The 16868-nt window shown below is 41.9% G+C and overlaps 2 protein-coding genes across 2 annotated transcripts; both read right to left on the bottom strand.

Annotated features, from left to right (window-relative positions):
• Nucleotides 1-2028: 2028 nt before the first annotated feature.
• Nucleotides 2029-8584, bottom strand: LOC143099518 (E3 ubiquitin-protein ligase TRIM35-like). Its single transcript, XM_076262480.1, has 6 exons — nucleotides 8172-8584; nucleotides 7907-8002; nucleotides 3117-3350; nucleotides 2829-2920; nucleotides 2628-2741; nucleotides 2029-2104 (listed from the first exon to the last, which is right to left on the bottom strand). The coding sequence occupies exons 1-6, from the start codon at nucleotides 8379-8381 to the stop codon at nucleotides 2029-2031; spliced, it is 822 nt and encodes a 273-aa protein (XP_076118595.1). The 5' UTR covers nucleotides 8382-8584.
• A 2137-nt stretch (nucleotides 8585-10721) lies between these two features.
• Nucleotides 10722-14878, bottom strand: LOC143100122 (E3 ubiquitin-protein ligase TRIM35-like). The gene is made up of 6 exons (XM_076263066.1): nucleotides 14220-14878; nucleotides 13492-13587; nucleotides 13175-13405; nucleotides 12269-12291; nucleotides 12063-12181; nucleotides 10722-11519 (listed from the first exon to the last, which is right to left on the bottom strand). Exons 1-6 carry the CDS (start codon nucleotides 14619-14621, stop codon nucleotides 10972-10974), a joined length of 1419 nt encoding a protein of 472 aa, XP_076119181.1. The 5' UTR covers nucleotides 14622-14878; the 3' UTR covers nucleotides 10722-10971.
• Nucleotides 14879-16868: the final 1990 nt, after the last annotated feature.

Here is a 16868-nt window from a genome sequence, read left to right on the forward strand (position 1 = left end):
AAAGTTATTAATTTGCACGGGGCCTTTTTTAACGATTTCAACTCGCTCTGCATCTCTTATGGTGTCTTGCCATAACGCAGGGTCGTCACTGATAACTTAGTGCTACTACGTATCGTGTTAGGGCTACTCACGTTACTGGTTTCGTTGCACCCAAAGCTTCTGCTACTGAAATGGTGTCCGTAGCAGCACCAACAGCACCAGTGCGGACTTCGGCAGTGACAGTGATCTTGTCCCTCACGACTGTTTCACTTAGATCAACATCATAATCATCATCATCATCAGTAGAAGAATATGTAGTGCAAGTTGCCGGTGGTGGTGCATCAGTACCACAGCTGCTGCAGCTAGCATTTGCTACACCACCCAGCTCAACAGATGTTGCCGATGTTGTTGCATCACTGTCCAAATTACTTTCTTCCGTGGAAGAATTCTTCGACTGGAAGAAGTTGGTTAATTTAGGCAATTTCTTTCTAAATTCTTCCTCCTCGCTTTTTCTTTTTCGTTTATCACTTCCACTCTGGAAACGTGGCTGCTGTCAATCGCTCAACTCCACACCTCACCAAGACCTCGTTCAGACTAGCTAGTTGCTGCTATGGTGACAGGAAGCGGACCTGGAGTCATTTGATTTTATGATGAGTTTATGAGCAATCATGAGGCAAAATATTTTATCTTTATCATGGATTAGAATATATTGTTTGGATGCGGTGGTCATTTATTAAAAAAAAAAAAAAAAAACGATATGCAGAGCCATAAAACCGTCTATATAGAGATAGATACGGCTCTGACGATATGGGGATGACGAGGCCCCCTGGTGGCCGAGGCCCCAGGCAATTGCCTGACCATGCCTAATGGCAGGTCCGCCCCTGGCATTAGGAAGTTATTCAGTAAGCTATACACATTTAACCTTAACTCAAAACAGTTGTCATTATGTCATTCTGATCTGTAGAAATATCACATGCAGCCATGCCTAAATGTATTAGAGGCCACATTAATTATAGGCTAATATATTATAATATTCAGTATTCATTATTGAATGCTTAGCTGGAATGATGTTTCCCTATCATCCTATTTTTAAAGCAGGCATACCTGTTGGCATGCAATTGAGCTACGGGTTTTCTTCAGGAATGGCATGTTTGAACGGGCACTGCACTAGTTTATAAAAATACTAGATTGAAGCCAGTCAGCGGGAGTCCGGGTCTGTTATCAGATATATTATAAGCCACTTAACACCACTACAAATCAGAAACCATAGGCTAATTATTGCACACACACACACACCATAGGCCAATCATTGCACACCCACCCTAGGCCAGTTATTGCACACACACCATAGGCCAATTATTGCACACACCTCAAGGCCCAACAGGGGATAAACACACATAGAAACGCTAGGAGCTGAACTACGTAATAATTAGGCATTCCAAGTGTATCACAGCAATCATTAAATTCATGGCTGAAATAATCAACACATCCTAAAAACATCCCCAAAGAACCACCCGCGATTTTCCAATAGCCTAGCCTACTCAATCATAGTAGTTGTCCCTCCCCTCCCAAAACACACACACTACACACACACGCACACAATTCATGAAACACGGTTAAAACAATCGCCACTTTCCTTGTCCGGCAGCCTTCGAGACCCTCCCGTATGGTTGTATGTTCAGTCCGCGAGCACCGGCGTCCCGGATACCCACAAAAAAGAGTCACAAAAAATATAGCGTCCCACGTTGATTCTTGCCTTCCGATTTAGGTCAATAGCATCACTTTAGGTGTCCTGTCCATATAGCAACTAACTATGTCCACGCTAACACCTCATCTCTGCCTGTCTTCAGTCGTCTGCCCTCTCCTTTCTTTCCTTTTCTTTCACCAAGCACCGTGTACTCTTTTTAAACTTCTTTGATTGGCCTGATTGGCCTACATTTTTCCAGCTCGCAAGCCAACGGAGAGTTCTAGACTAGCCGCTAGGGTGCGTTTAGATTTCTAGGCTAGCACAATAACCCAGTGACACACAACTCAAATCAGTGTGGAAAATCATTGTGTAAAAGAGTTCGTCCTGGTCGGCTCCCTCTCGCTCGTAAGAACGCGCACCATAGTCTGTGAGTCCAGACTGTGGGATTCAGCCACAGAGCACACAATGAACACACAGTGAGGTGAAGCACACAATGAGCACACAGTGAGGTGAAGCACACACTAACCCGGAGCTGTAAGCTGGCTTGAACCGGCAACCCTTCAGTTCCAAGCCCAAACCCCTAACCAGTAGGCCACGGCTGCCCCCGATTGAATTTGTTTGATTAAGGATTTCCATTAGCAGAACCTAGAGGCACCGGCAATGAGGATCATCATCCATGTTTTTCCTGTCATGTGCTCCAGGTCATGTTCTCTCTCTCTCCGCTCCAGGTTTTGCTCCATCTATGTCTCACTGGCTTTCCTTGTGCTCTGCTGCACACCTATGGCTAATTGGGGGCCTAGCAGCAAAGCTACATAGCTCTCCCTCTCCCTATCATCCACCCATACCTCCATCCATCCATCAGGCCTTCCATGTACTGTAGTTATCATGTAATGTGTGTGTGTGTGTGTGTGTGTGTGTGTGTGTGTGTGTGTGTGTGTGTGCAACGGTGTACTTACTATACTGAACAGTCTCCTGCATCTTCTCCCAGACTCTGAACTTCAGGTTGCCCAGGTGCTTTGCCACATTGATCAGAGCTCCTGAAACCCTCTCTGGATCCTGCAGTGTGCAGTGGGCTCTGGAATAACATTCAGGAGTCAGTGCTGCTGTGGGTTTGGGTTCAGAACCACAGAGAAGAGAGAGAGACAGGAGGCAGATCACTCACCTTTCCACTGTGCTCCTGTAGTTCTGGAAAATAACAAATAATGGAATATGTTCATTGATGTAATTATGTCTTTCTGGGAAAAAAGCACATTCCTGAAACAAACACACACACACACAGAATTTGTCTGTTTCCCTCATTTTACCATTTCACCTGGTCTTAGTTTGATTACTGAACATTTCCCCACATGGTATCTTTCACAGACACACACCACACCAGCAGCAATTCATAAAGATCACTGATACAAACATGGCAGAACACTAACACACCTCATGACAGTGGAGCTCTTACCTGCAGGAATGTGATGTCATCAGCTCCCATCACCACCTCTTCTATGGCTCTGATTGTGTCTGAAAGAGATGAGATCTCTCTGCTCATCTTCTCAATCTTCCTCTTCATCATCTGACTCTTCTGCTCCTCTTCCTCCCTCAGTGCAGCTATCCTGGTTGCCTCTTCATCTTGTAGAAACTGGTGAAGCTTCTCAAACTCCTCCTTGATCTGCCTCTCTGTGTGCTGGGTCTGAGTCTGGATAAAACCAAATCACTTGAACGCAAAGTGATTAAATGTGGGGCAGAATAGAGCCCAAGCAACAGCAGGACAACAGAAAAGAACAAGCATACTCCATCTCCATCTGCCTGGTGTACAGGAAGTGCTTTTAAGCAGGTCAAAGTGCACTGGAATGTGACAAAGGCTTGAGGTAGGGCATCACTCAGGAGATTTCCTTTCTAAATGAGCTGCCCCCAAACACCAAAGAGCAGTTATCAGTACACAAGGGACATATACAGTATATATGCTTTGGTGGAACTTTGGTACTATAGCATTAATGTTGTAATGTTCCAGTCTGAAGCACTAAACTGCATTGCTGGTGCTATTGGGATGATTGGTGTATTTATTTGTCTGTGTATTCATCACATGGCCAGTATGAGGTTTTACCATGCAGGCTCGTGAACTGTTACCAAAATGTCATGTCAAAGTAAAACCATATGCTTATGTTAGTAAAGGAACAGATGCAGAAACAGGGCGGTCTGAACAGGGCACTTCAGCATTGAAAACGGTTGGTGTTTCTTCCGTTTGGTATTGGGTCATTCCGTGTCAAATCACCCAGTGGCTGGCAGGTCACCCTCTCCCAAAAAATCTGAAAAAACTCACAGGTGTTTGTAGACCAAACCTATGCATAAATCTTAAAGGACAATTCCGGCGCAAAATGAACCTAGGGGTTAATAACACATTTGTACGAGTTCGACCGTTCGCTGGGATTTATTTTCATGCTAGTCGAATGTGACCAGTTTTATTGCAAACCGCTAATTAGTGTTTAACGCTAGCCTTCGGGGCACACGTACAGTAGAAAGAAATCGCTATTTCTATACCACTAACAAGGCTCAAAATAGCACCACACTTACACAGTAGCATAATGAGGGTCTCTACATGTAAACCGAAGCATTGAGAACTTTGTAAGTGTACAGGCAGTTTATTAAAAAGAAACACATTACTGTTCACGTCTGGTTCACATACAGGCAGGCGCCTTGGGAAAACGAAACTCTGGGATGTGAAGTGAATCTCATGTGAAACGTTGTTGCTGAAAGAAAGGACTGTGCAAAAGAGAAGCACTGAACGCAACAGGAGACATAAGAGATGGCAGGCTATTTGAACAAATTTGAAGACATCGAGGATGAACCCTTATTGGACGTCGGAATATAGCCTACCAACGAAGAGCTGCGGAGCTCAGTGAAAGGGCTATGAGAGAGAGAGAGCTACCTGTAGTCAATGCTGCACACAGCCTCGCACTTCTAGAAACTGTAGGCTACCTGCGGACATTGTGAAGCTATAGCCACCGAAGAGGAGTGCCTGTGTTGCATGGAGTGGGACCTGTTGCGTCGCGACCCCCAAGAGACGCAGTGTTTTGTAGAGTCTGAAGATTTCCCCTCATTGATAAACAGGGCTGTAGTTGAAACTTTTTTCCATGTCCCGAAAAGAAATTGGAGGCGGCGATCCATACCAGAGAGACCAGATGGACATCCACTAAGTAAGTACACTATACAAGTTATGTTACATCGGAGCTATTATTTCTGATAGGCCTATATTGAGCAAATTACATGATTTTAGTTCACATCGCCTGCCTGTATATGTGAACAACCAGACGTGAACGGTAATGTGTTTCTTTTTTAAACAAAACTGTATGTACACTTACAAAGTTCTCAATGCTTCGGTTTACATGTAGAGACCCTCATTATGCTACTGTGTAAGTGTGGTGCTATTTTGAGCCTTGTTAGTGGTATAGAAATAGCGATTTCTTTCTACTGTACGTGTGCCCCGAAGGCTAGCGTTAAACGCTAATTAGCGGTTTGCAATAAAACTGGTCACATTCGACTAGCATGAAAATAAATCCCAGCGAACGGTCGAACTCGTACAAATGTGTTATTAACCCCCAGGTTCATTTTGCGCCGGAATTGTCCTTTAAATAGTATATATGTATCACTAATGGTTCCAAAACTACAGCCCTTTGAAGTTTCAAGTCATTTTAAGCATCGTGGTGAACAATCCTTTTTGTTCAACTTCCAACATTATTGGCTCTTTTGGTATTTCACACACATTAGTGAAACTATGTGAATAGAAGTACATTTTCCTGTTGAATTTAACAATCCAATCAAATCAGGTGTATCTTGTGTAATTCCCCCTCTGCAGAGCTCTGAAAATGGCTATAAATTCATTATGTGAAAAAACATCACCACCTTTGAGGGCTTCTCATTCAAAAAGTATGTGACACAAATTCATCAGATTTTTTTCCCACTCATGTATGGATTATAAGGTCATGTCCATGCATTAACTTTGGTTGTTAACATTATCACATTGTCAGAGCATTGTTATTAAATTGGGCTTGATTTTCAAAAAGCCCGTTTTCATCTTCTCATTTCACCACGTGGACAGTTAACAGGATTTTTTTAAATTTGACCATATATCATTCTGTATGTGAGGATCATCTGCCCAAAATTTGGGCTTGTTGCTGAGTTTCTTCATTGAGATAAGATTTTTTACAAATATTGTCTATAAATCCACTGAATTTGTACTTTATCTGCAGTACCACATTGCACCACATGTGGTGCTCTTTTAATACAATGGAAGTCAATGGAAGAGTAAGAGAGTCACTTGTTTGCTGCACATATCCAATCTAAACACACAGTTTATGGTTCATATGGTTCAAGTAAAAAGGGGTTTCTAAAATTCAGTACATTGTCAGATGCATAAAAATCAATACTAACGATTTATCATCTTTTTACAAATGCCTCTTGGATCCACGAGTCCTCAAACCTTGTTATGAATACTTGTGATGAAAACACACATGGTCATCTTCATCAAGTGAAATACCTTGATGAACTGAATTTTAGAAACCCATTGTTTCTTGAATATGTTCCTTTATGTCATTCATTTTCCAACTTCTTTCCCAGATCACATGGAGACGAAGCACTGATCTCCATATTGATGCTCTTTGTCTATGTATCACAGAGGACTGCATCCCATGCATATGACGATGGATATAGACTTTGCTTAACCAGTTGGCTAGTAATTATTAAAGTACTCACATAGGCACTGATAGGTTAAAGCTGGTGTAGAAAACTCATTACAAAGATGGTAATTATGCTAAATCCTCTTGCTGCATGTATGATGACAAGTCAGTCTTATGTGTGTATAATTTACTTGATCAGTTTATTTTCTCTAGATAAGATTTATGTATGAGTAGTATGTTGTTCATGTTGCAATAATTATTTGGACCAATTCAACTATGAACCATAAACTGTGTGTTTAGATTGGATATGTGCAGCAAACAAGTGACTCTCTTACGGCTCCCACACACAGCTGCGTTCCGTCAACGCATGCCAGTGGGTGTTCCCGACGGTAGCTATGCAAATGACTTGAAGTAAAACCGTAATGTGATTGGTTGGTGCCGTCTGTAGATTGGCTTGATTGGCCGGTGCCGTCTGTCGGTGCAGCAACAGCTGAACTCCTCAACGCAAGCGGCGGGAGAAACGCGACGCGACGGACCCACAATTCAGTTCGGCAACGGATCACGTGAGCCCATGTAAAGTGAATAGGATGCGTCTCCAGCAACGCGAAGCACGCAGCTGTGTGTGGGAGCCGTTACTCTTTCATTGACTTCCATTGTATTAAAAGAGCACCACATGTGGTGCAAAGTGGTACTGCAGATCCAGTACAAATTCAGTTGATTTATAGACAATATTTAAAAAAAATCTTATCTCAATGAAGAAACTCAGCAACAAGCCCAAATTTTGGGCAGATGATCCTCACATACAGAATGGTATATGGTAAATTTAAAAAAAAATCCTGTTAACTGTCCACGTGGTGAAATGAGAAGATGAAAACAGGCTTTTTGAAAATCAGGCCCAATTTTAAAAAAATGCTCTGAAAATATGAAAATGATAACAACCAAAGTTAATGCATGGACAGGACCTTATAATACATATATGTGTAGGAAAAAAATCTGATGAATTTGTGTCACATACTTTCTGAATGAGAAGCCCTCAAAAGTGATGATGTCTTTTCACATTATGAATTTATAGCCATTTTCAGAGCTTTGCAGAGGGGAAAGTACACAAGATACGTCTGATCCGATTGGATTTTTTAATTCAACAGGAAAATGTACTTCTATTCACATAGTTTCACTAATGTGTGTGAAATACCAAAAGAGCCAATAATGTTGGAAGTTGAACAAAAAGGATTGTTCACCACAATGCTTAAAATGACTTGAAGTTTCAAAGGGCTGTAGTTTTGCAACGATTAGTTATCCAGATATACTATTTAAGATCTATGCATGGATTTGGTCTACAAACACCTGTCATTTTTTTCAGATTTTTTCGGAGAGGGTCACCTGCCAAATTGTGCTGAAATTGGGTGATTTCACACGGAATGACCCTATTGGATGTTTGATTAATACCTCAAGAAACTATTTAAAGTTGAATGAAATTGATTAAAAAAGCCACACATGGTTCCAAAATTTTGAGTGGCAGGTAACATCTGACATGATTCACATTTCCACAGATTTTTATGTAACATGAGACTGGACTCACCTTGATGTGTTTTGCTGTTTGATCACAGGTCACTTTAGTCTCCTCAAAGGTCTTTAGTTTCTCCTGTAAGGGCTGCAGTTTAATCTTGAGCTCCTCCTGGAATAAATAACAGACTTCAGAGTGCAGCTCTACAGTCCAGCTACAGTGTCATTCATACATCATTCCTAAGAATGAGGTGATGTTAATTTATCTCCCAGTGAATCAGCTGGTGTTGTTGATGATGCTGCTGATGACCCATCATCATCATCAAGTGAAAATATCTTACCTTACGGTCAAGAGCTGCTTCATCAATAGGGTGAAAGTTATGGCCAGTGTGTTTTATGGAGTCTCTACACACCACACACACAGGCTGTTTATCCTCCAGACAGAAGAGCTTGAGTTTCTCACTGTGCAGACTGCAGAGCACCTCAGACCCTGCTGAAGCTCTCTGACTTCCCTCCTGTAAGTAGGTCTCACACAGGTTCCTTAAGGCCATGTTAGGAGGATAGTGTTGTCTTGAGCACTTTCTCCTGCAGTAGGGACATTCTCTGAATCCTTTACTCTCCCAGAACTGCTGCAGACAGGCTTTACAGATGCTGTGAGCGCAGGTCAACAAGACAGGATCCTTGAAGATGTCACAGCACACAGGACAGGTGAGATCTTTGTGCTGTGACTGCTGAAAGTGAAAGTGAAGCTGGCGATTGAGAAGCGACTTTACAGATCTTTTCTGTAAAGTCGCTTCTCAATCGCCAGCTTCACTTTCACTTTCAGCAGTCACAGCACACGCGTCATTCCCAAACTCAGATTCTTCTGTTTCACACTTTCATCCAGACAACTTTCAGCCTCACCAGCTTCAGACCCAAACTGTTTCTCTCATTACTTTTAAAAACAGTGTTTAAGTAAGAAGGTTCTAGCTAAAGTATCCCCACATTAAGGTGTCTAGTGGAGGGAACAAATCAACCTGTCACTTAACTTCACTTCCTGCTCCTGCACCAGTCAGGCAGAGGGAGGGACTATGGTAAGAAAGGATTTTTATTGGCCAGCCGTAGTTGCCAGCCCAGTTCCCTGGTCTCTGCTGCCACCAACTGGAGTTCAGTTCAAAGTTCCAGTTGTGGGTGTGAACCAGAGAATGTCTAATAAGGGGAGAACTGCCACTCTCGGAAAACTTCCGGTTTCTGAACTGGTTGCAGAATGAATGGAGGTCTATGGAGCTGTACCCCTCAAAATCCACTTTTCTCGGGATGTAATTTTTTATATTGTATTTGAAAGGGGAGGCAAAGAAAATACACTTGGTTGAGTATTATATTTTTTTAAAGTCACTTAATTGTTCTAAAAAGCCTTTCAAACGTGTCAATGACGTTATTCATTAGCACAATGCTAGCGTCTTATGGGCAACAACGACCCAACCTGTAAGAAATCAAAAGGAGATAATTCAACTTTTGACCTATAACCCATGTTGAGGTTATACAAACTACAATCAAATCTGAGATTTGTCAATGACAATCAAGTGAAAGAGACAAATTTAGCCTTCTAGCTCCATTGACTCCCATTCATTCTGTACTCTTGGCAATTGCCCCCAGTGGAACTGCAACGAAAAAATTCAGTACAATGGGACTTAATACGGAGTGGCCAGGCTCTCCGTAGACAGGCTCTGGTGTGAACTGTATGGGGTGACCTAGAACTCATGTGAATCTGAGGAGACTGCAAGGTCGAAACCTTATCTGCCAAATCATGAGAAAATAAACCCATAAAAGAGTACGAAGGAGTGTGTGAACTTTTTTCATAAAAAAACTTGACTTTTTTGTTCAGCACCTGGGACATTATAAAGGACATCTCATTTGTACAGACCACACATTGAGAATTTCACCTGCCTCTTTTGAACCTGAACACCAGGATCAGGGTCTGTGTTGGAGAGAGTGTGCAATCCACTGTTCTGGGGCCAGTCTCAGCGTTCAGCTAAATTGCGACTATGTGGGACTTACAGACATCTTGCTCTATTTCAATTTCTTACATTTACATTAATTTTTATATGTATTCAAAAACATCTTAATGGCCTCATCAGGCATTAGGGAAAGTCTTGCCTGTCTACTTGTAACCTGAACTCCATGAGTTAAGTATGGGGAGAGTCTGCACCCTACTGTTCTGGAGTCAGTCCCTGTGTCTCTAGCAGCTACAGTTCTAGGCTGAGTTCTAGGTTCTGTGCGCGTCCCAGGTACTGAACAAAAAAGTCAAGTTTTTTTTAGTCTTTTTTTATTTATGTTGTCTTTTTTCTGTCTGAATGATGGATAATTTCCCAAAACTGATTTGTCAGGACGTCCACCCTGAGACCTGACACAAGACTCCACGACCACACTGATACTCACCTGCTGTGTCCACTCACACACTGATATTCACCTGCTGTGTCCACGACCACACTACTCACCTGTGTCCACGACCACACTACTCACCTGTGTCCACGACCACACTACTCACCTGTGTCCACGACCACACTACTCACCTGTGTCCACTCACACACTGATACTCACCTGCTGTGTCCACTCACACACCTTGTGCTCTTTCACAGGCAGCTGTCTCACCTGTCAGGTGAGAGTGACAGGCAGGGTTGTGTGGAGCACGAAGAGCATTCAGAGTAACAATAATAACACGAGCAGTCAGGTTATTGCAGACCATCACCTCCATTTGACAACATGCGTTATGTGATATGTCTTAATTGGGCCTCATCAGATAGAGGAGATTGAATGATTTTTAATTAAAACAGCAAAACAATAAACAAAAGGACAAAGTCACATGATCACATACATGTAGCAGTTACTAATTTATTAAGTCACACGATCACATACATGTAGCGGTTACTGATTTATTAAGTCATATGATCACATAGCCTACATGTAGTGGGTACTGATTTATTAAGACACATGATCACATACATGTAGTGGGTACTGATTTATTAGGTCCTCAACCATTTGAAACACAATACAGCTTTACATAACTATATGAGGTGAGTGCAGCGTTCACTCGTTTTTATATATAGTTTTCTGCAGCTTCCCTCTGTGTGAGTCAGTTCTGTTTAAGAGGCAGAATCAGCTCTAACTGGGCTGCTTTACTGACACAGAGGCCTTCACTGGCAAAATCCTCATAGGAGACGACACCCTATCAACATTGAAGTATGGAAACACTCTCTCAGTGAAAGTGTGTGTGTGAGTGTGTAGGTGTGTGTTATTATCAGGGTCAGAGAATGACAGCTCTCCTCTGTCCCAGTCCAACTGCACCCTGATCCTCTGGAGTTTCTGCTGCACTGTGAGGAGAGTGGGGGGCTGAGGAGGAGCATGTGCTCCATATTCACCATCATTATACCACACATAGCACTCTCCACTCACATCATCACCATAGTTTCCTTTCCTCTGGAGAGACTCTGCCTTCACACCCACACTCCACCATGTGTTCTCTCCAACCTCCACATCCCAGCAGTGAGTCCCTGAGTCAAAGCCCTCAGAGCCCAGGACACTGTGATAGTGATCAAATCTCTCTGGGTTATCAGGAAGCTGCTGCTCCTCATCACCAGGTCTCACACTGGTCAGATCCTCAGACAGGATGAGATTGGGTTTTGCAGTGTTGGGATCCAGAGTCACAGGAGCTGCAGAGAGAAAGAACACACACATGAGCTGAACACTGAGTGATGTGTGATGAGGATGTGAATGATGGTCATTATCAATAGGGCTGAGTGATGTGTGATGAGGATGTGAATGATGGTCATTATCAATAGGGCTGAGTGATGTGTGATGAGGATGTGAATGATGGTCATTATCAATAGGGCTGGTACCAAGTATAATGACACCTGTAACTGGGCAGTTGTAGTTATTTCTGTAACTTACATGAAATTGATTATCTCTAGTAGGGAGTGAGATTACAAGCTTCTCTGTGAGAGGGGGATCATAGAGATGTGGAGTAGATGTTCCCACTGAACTGGGAATGCCCTCCATCCATCCATCCATCCATCATCCATCCATCAGGCCTACCATGTAGTTATCATGTGATGTTTGTGTGTGTGTGTGTGTGTGTGTGTGTGTCTTTATGTGTGTATGTTTGTGTGTCTGTTACTGTGTACTCAATGTACTGAACAATCTCCTGCATCTTCTCTTCGTGTGTGTGTGTGTGTGTGTGTGTGTGTAGAACTCACTGTACTGAACAATCTCCTGCATCTTCTCCCAGACTCTGAACTTCAGGTTGCCCAGGTGCTTTGCCACATTGATAAGAGCCCCTGAAACCCTCTCTGGATCCTGCAGTGTGCACTGGGCTCTGGAATAACATTCAGGAGTCAGTGCTGCTGTGGGTTTGGGTTCAGAACCACAGAGAAGAGAGAGAGACAGGAGGCAGATCACTCACCTTTCCACTGTGCTCTTGTAGTTCTGGAAAATAATAAAGGGTAAAATACAGTAAGTATTACATTATTATTTCAAATCAAACTTGCCTTTGCTATAATTAGTTGAAGTAAATATAAGCAACATCTGTGTTCACACATCTGCAGCACATCAGCTTTGAGTTCTCTTTGTCCAATCACACAGCAGCTACCAGTGACACTGAAGTTGTTGGGGAGAAATTGGCACAAACAAAGCGCATTTCTCACAAAGGTTCACGCTCAGCTTTTCACGTGTATGAACAATGGACAGGCTGGTGAGACATTTGGTAAGGTTATTTCGAGGAACAAACTTGTTTAATCTGACTCCATTTCATTAATAACTTGTATCTCGAATCAATTACCAATAGTTTATCAACTATGGCAAAGTATGACATGGCATAGACTATGAGAATTAGAGGTATGCAACTGGTAAATAAATTAACAATTTATTAGGCAATAAGCCTTGAGTGAATGTGAATGTGAATGTAAGATGTAACATAAAGTGTAAAGTGTAAATGTAAAGTAAATCTGATCAATACCACTTCAATTGAATGTAAACGTAACTCAGGTAGGTAAAACATAGCCTACTGAAGCAAAGTAACAAAGGAAGCTTACAACAAACTTAAACTTAACAAATTAACAAGTTCTCAGATTTCAGATATACTGTACCAGATAAGCAATATATCAAATAATATGATTACAAACCCAGAATTTTCTCCAAAGGGAGAGAGAGACAAAAGAGAGGGATAGAAAAAAAGGGAGAGAGAGGGGGGCTGAGAGGTCAGAGAAAGGAGAGAGTGACCCCCTGCCCCCGTCCCAGCAGAATACATTTACAGAGATTTCAGAGGTAACCAATACTGTATGATAATTACTTTGATAGGACTGCTTCTTACCTGTAGAAACGTCACATCATCAGCTCCCATCTGCTCTTCTATGGCTCTGATTGTGTCTGAAAGAGATGAGATCTCTCTGTTCATCTTCTCAATCTTCTCCTTCATCATCTGACTCTTCTGCTCCTCTTCCTCCCTCAGTGCAGCTATCCTGGCTGCCTCTTCATCTCGTAGAAACTGGTGAAGCTTCTCAAACTCCATCTTCATCTGCTTTTCTGTGTGCTGGGCCTGAGTCTTCAATGGCACATAACAACACATCACTACATCATCAACTGTAACTTGTGCAGTCCGGTAAGCCCAGTTGCTGACCCATATCTCACCTTAATGTGTGCTGCTGTTTGATCACAGATGAGTTTAACTTCTTCAAAGGTCTTCAGTTTCTTTGTTAGGGGCTCCTGTTTGTTCTTGAGCTCTTCCTGAAATACCAGCACATGTTACTGCAACTGTATCTGCAGATCTAACAGATTTACCCTTTAATGACTGAAATGGCCTATGTGCATATCCTCTTCATAATTCATTCTTCATAATGTAAATGTTGTGCAAGTCTGTAAGGATTTTAAAGCTTATTTCTGTAGCTTTTGGCTTTCACTGATAGGACAGTAGAGGTGATCAGGAAATGAGTGGGAGATAGTAGGAGTAAAATGACCGTAAAGGGCCGTTCACGCCAAGAAAGATAACTATAAAATAATAACTGCAAAAAACATCGTTCTAGCTCATATGAATGACAACATCCACACATGAAGAACGATATCGTTGGGGATAACTTCCAGAGCAATTTTGAGAAAGAAAATAAGCTTCAGACAGCCAATCAGAATCCATCACATTTTAGCCATCACATTCATCAACACAAAGAGAGACTTTCCTTATTGTTGGTCAGTGTGGACACTTTTATTGTTATAGTTACAGTTATCGTTATTGTTATAGTTACAGTTATCGTTATTGTTATATTTATGGTCCCTGGTGTGAAAGGACCTTAAGATGTGGTGACATTTGCACCATGGCTCCTCCAGGTAGCAGCTTATTGCCAGTATCACTTAATCATTCCTACCTTCATATCTGGTGCAGCCTCACTGATGGGGCTGAAGTTGTGACTCTTGTGTGTTTTAGAGTCTCTGCACACCAGACACACAGGCTGTTTATCCTCCAGACAGAAGAGCTTGAGTTTCTCACAGTGTAGACTGCAGAGCACCTCAGACCCTGCTGAAGCTCTCTGACTTCTCTCCTGTAAGAAGGTCTCACACAGGTTCTTTAAGTGCAGATTACATGGAGGACGATCCCTTGATGACCTCCTCCTGCAGACTGGACATTCTCTGGATCCTTTGGTGTTCCAGAACTGCTGCAGACAGACTTTACAGAAGCTGTGACTACATGACAGCACTACAGGGTCTTTGAAGAAGTCACAGCACACAGGACAGGAGAAATCCTCTTCTGAGAAAGGTTTAGATGCCATAGTCCTGTTACCGGTAGTCTCTAGTTTGCTATAGTTGTTTATAAAGTTTGTGCAGTAGTTTGCTTTCACTTTCAAATTCACAGTTTGAGGATCATGTCAGTCTCTGAAAAAAAAAAATAACAACACAATGACTCCACAAGACAGTCAGACTCTGTTACATGTATCTGGAATGACAACAGTTTGTTTATTTATGCAGTGTAGATATTTTACACCCTCATAACTTTTAAGAGTTCAGAGAGAAGCCGTCAGTCACTGCAGTCCGTCTGCCTCAGTTCCCCACTTCCTCATTCAACAAGGTCACGTGGAAGGAGGGACTTGGGTTGAGGATTCTGATTGGCCAGCTCTGCTGCAATACAAAAGATAGAATGAGAGGGATAGAGAGAGGGTGGGAGGGAGGGATAGAGAGACTTCTGGACTTCTGACCTGTCCGACCAAGATGTCACACATCTGTCACACCCAGCTATCTGCAGTGCACCACAACTGAACACAAACAAGTTATTTTTTTATGAATTGCCATAACTGCTCAGTAGCGTTTTCATTTTGACTTGTTGTGAGATGATCTGAACACAGTGTTTGGTTTTCAGCACAGGTACAACTGGTTTGAGGAAATTGTTCAGTTTTGCAGAGGTTGTTAGAGGTTTTGTGAATGCAGTTTGAGATTTGGGGGTTGTGTTCACAGTTTTGGGAAAAGGGTGGAAGGTTTTAGCAATTGTGAAAAATTGTCTGGGCACACGCTTTGGTCACCCTGACTACTTTATACGAAACACAGCAACTGTTTACAGTATTTTACAACTGTTTACACACATTTTCAAAACTCGGTGTCTATTTTTCAAAATTCTACACACGAAACACACTGTTGCTCATGCAATATATATGCCTCAAATCTCCAGCAAAATGAAAGACAACATTCAAAATCTTATAAACACATCTCTAAAACAAACATTCGCCTCACATTATAATCACTTTTGTCATAATATGACATTTTGGATACATCATGTACACACTTTTGCTCAAAACCTAAAGCTCTTCTGTCTGTCATGGGCTTCTATGTATGTGTCCATACAAGAGTGAAAGTCGTCTACAGAGAGAAGTTGATACACAGTACACAGTAAACGTAAGCAGTATTGAAACACAATCATGATTTTCCTTAAATAATTTGCTGTTGTCAATACAGGTTGTAACAGCCAACAAGAAAAAAGAAGCAAAATATAATGACCACTAGATGAACATGGAGTTTTGAAAAAGCTGATTTTGCGAAAGACAGAAATAACTGCATATCTATTCACAGGCCTATACTAAGGCAATGATCGGATGGTGTTCAGTAAAGTCATGAGTGTTTGTGCATTTAGGACTGAGAGTGAATAAGTGGAGAATACGTGTGCCATTTTGTTGTGTTGTAGGTTGTCTTTGAAAAACTTACTTCATGTTAGATTTTTGTGTGTTAGGTAGAAAATTGTGGTTGGTGTTTTGCAAAATGTATTTTAGGAAATTGAAAGCTGAGTCAGACACTGAGAATTAGTGTATGGTTTTGCAGACTTGGTGTGAGGTTATGGTGTTTGAAAGACCTGTTTAGTAAATTATGTGAAAAGCAAATAATTAGAGTCTAAGCAGTTAAACAAAAAACTGTATTGCAATAACACATGACTCTCTATGATATCTACTGTTCTATTGTGACAAAGCCTACGGCTCCACTCTGTCATAATGTTCCACTCTGTCAGGGCGTCGGCTGCTCTCTCCCGTCAATCTAAACACAGACTGGTATTTCTCAACAGCAGCTTCAGAGCTTTCAAATCATCCTTATAACCCCGCAAACCCCAAATCTCACACTGCACACGAAGAGGTCTCAAACACATTTGAAAAAGTAAAAACAATCAAGAAAACAAAACTAGTAGACAATATTTATTTTATTAATAAATTCCACACCACTCAAACATTGATCCAGTAGGGACCATACCCCATGATAAATATGAACCTGTCACCAGTGATCACTGATGTGGATGTTGTGTCTTTACCATCACCAGTGATCACTGATGTGCATGTTGTGTCTCCATCACCAGTGATCACTGATGTGCATGTTGTGTCTCCATCACCCGTGATCACTGATGTGCATGTTGTGTCTCCATCACCAGTGATCACTGATGTGCATGTTGTGTCTCCATCACCCGTGATCACTGATGTGCATGTTGTGTCTCCATCACCAGTGATCACTGATGTGCATGTTGTGTCTCCATCACCAGTGATCACTGA

This window comes from Alosa pseudoharengus, unplaced genomic scaffold (genome assembly GCF_046254945.1).
Source record: "Alosa pseudoharengus isolate Yale_2024_CS ecotype anadromous, Long Island Sound unplaced genomic scaffold, YU_APseudo_1.1 YU_APseudo_1.1_scf_3, whole genome shotgun sequence".
Lineage (NCBI taxonomy): Eukaryota > Metazoa > Chordata > Actinopteri > Clupeiformes > Clupeidae > Alosa > Alosa pseudoharengus.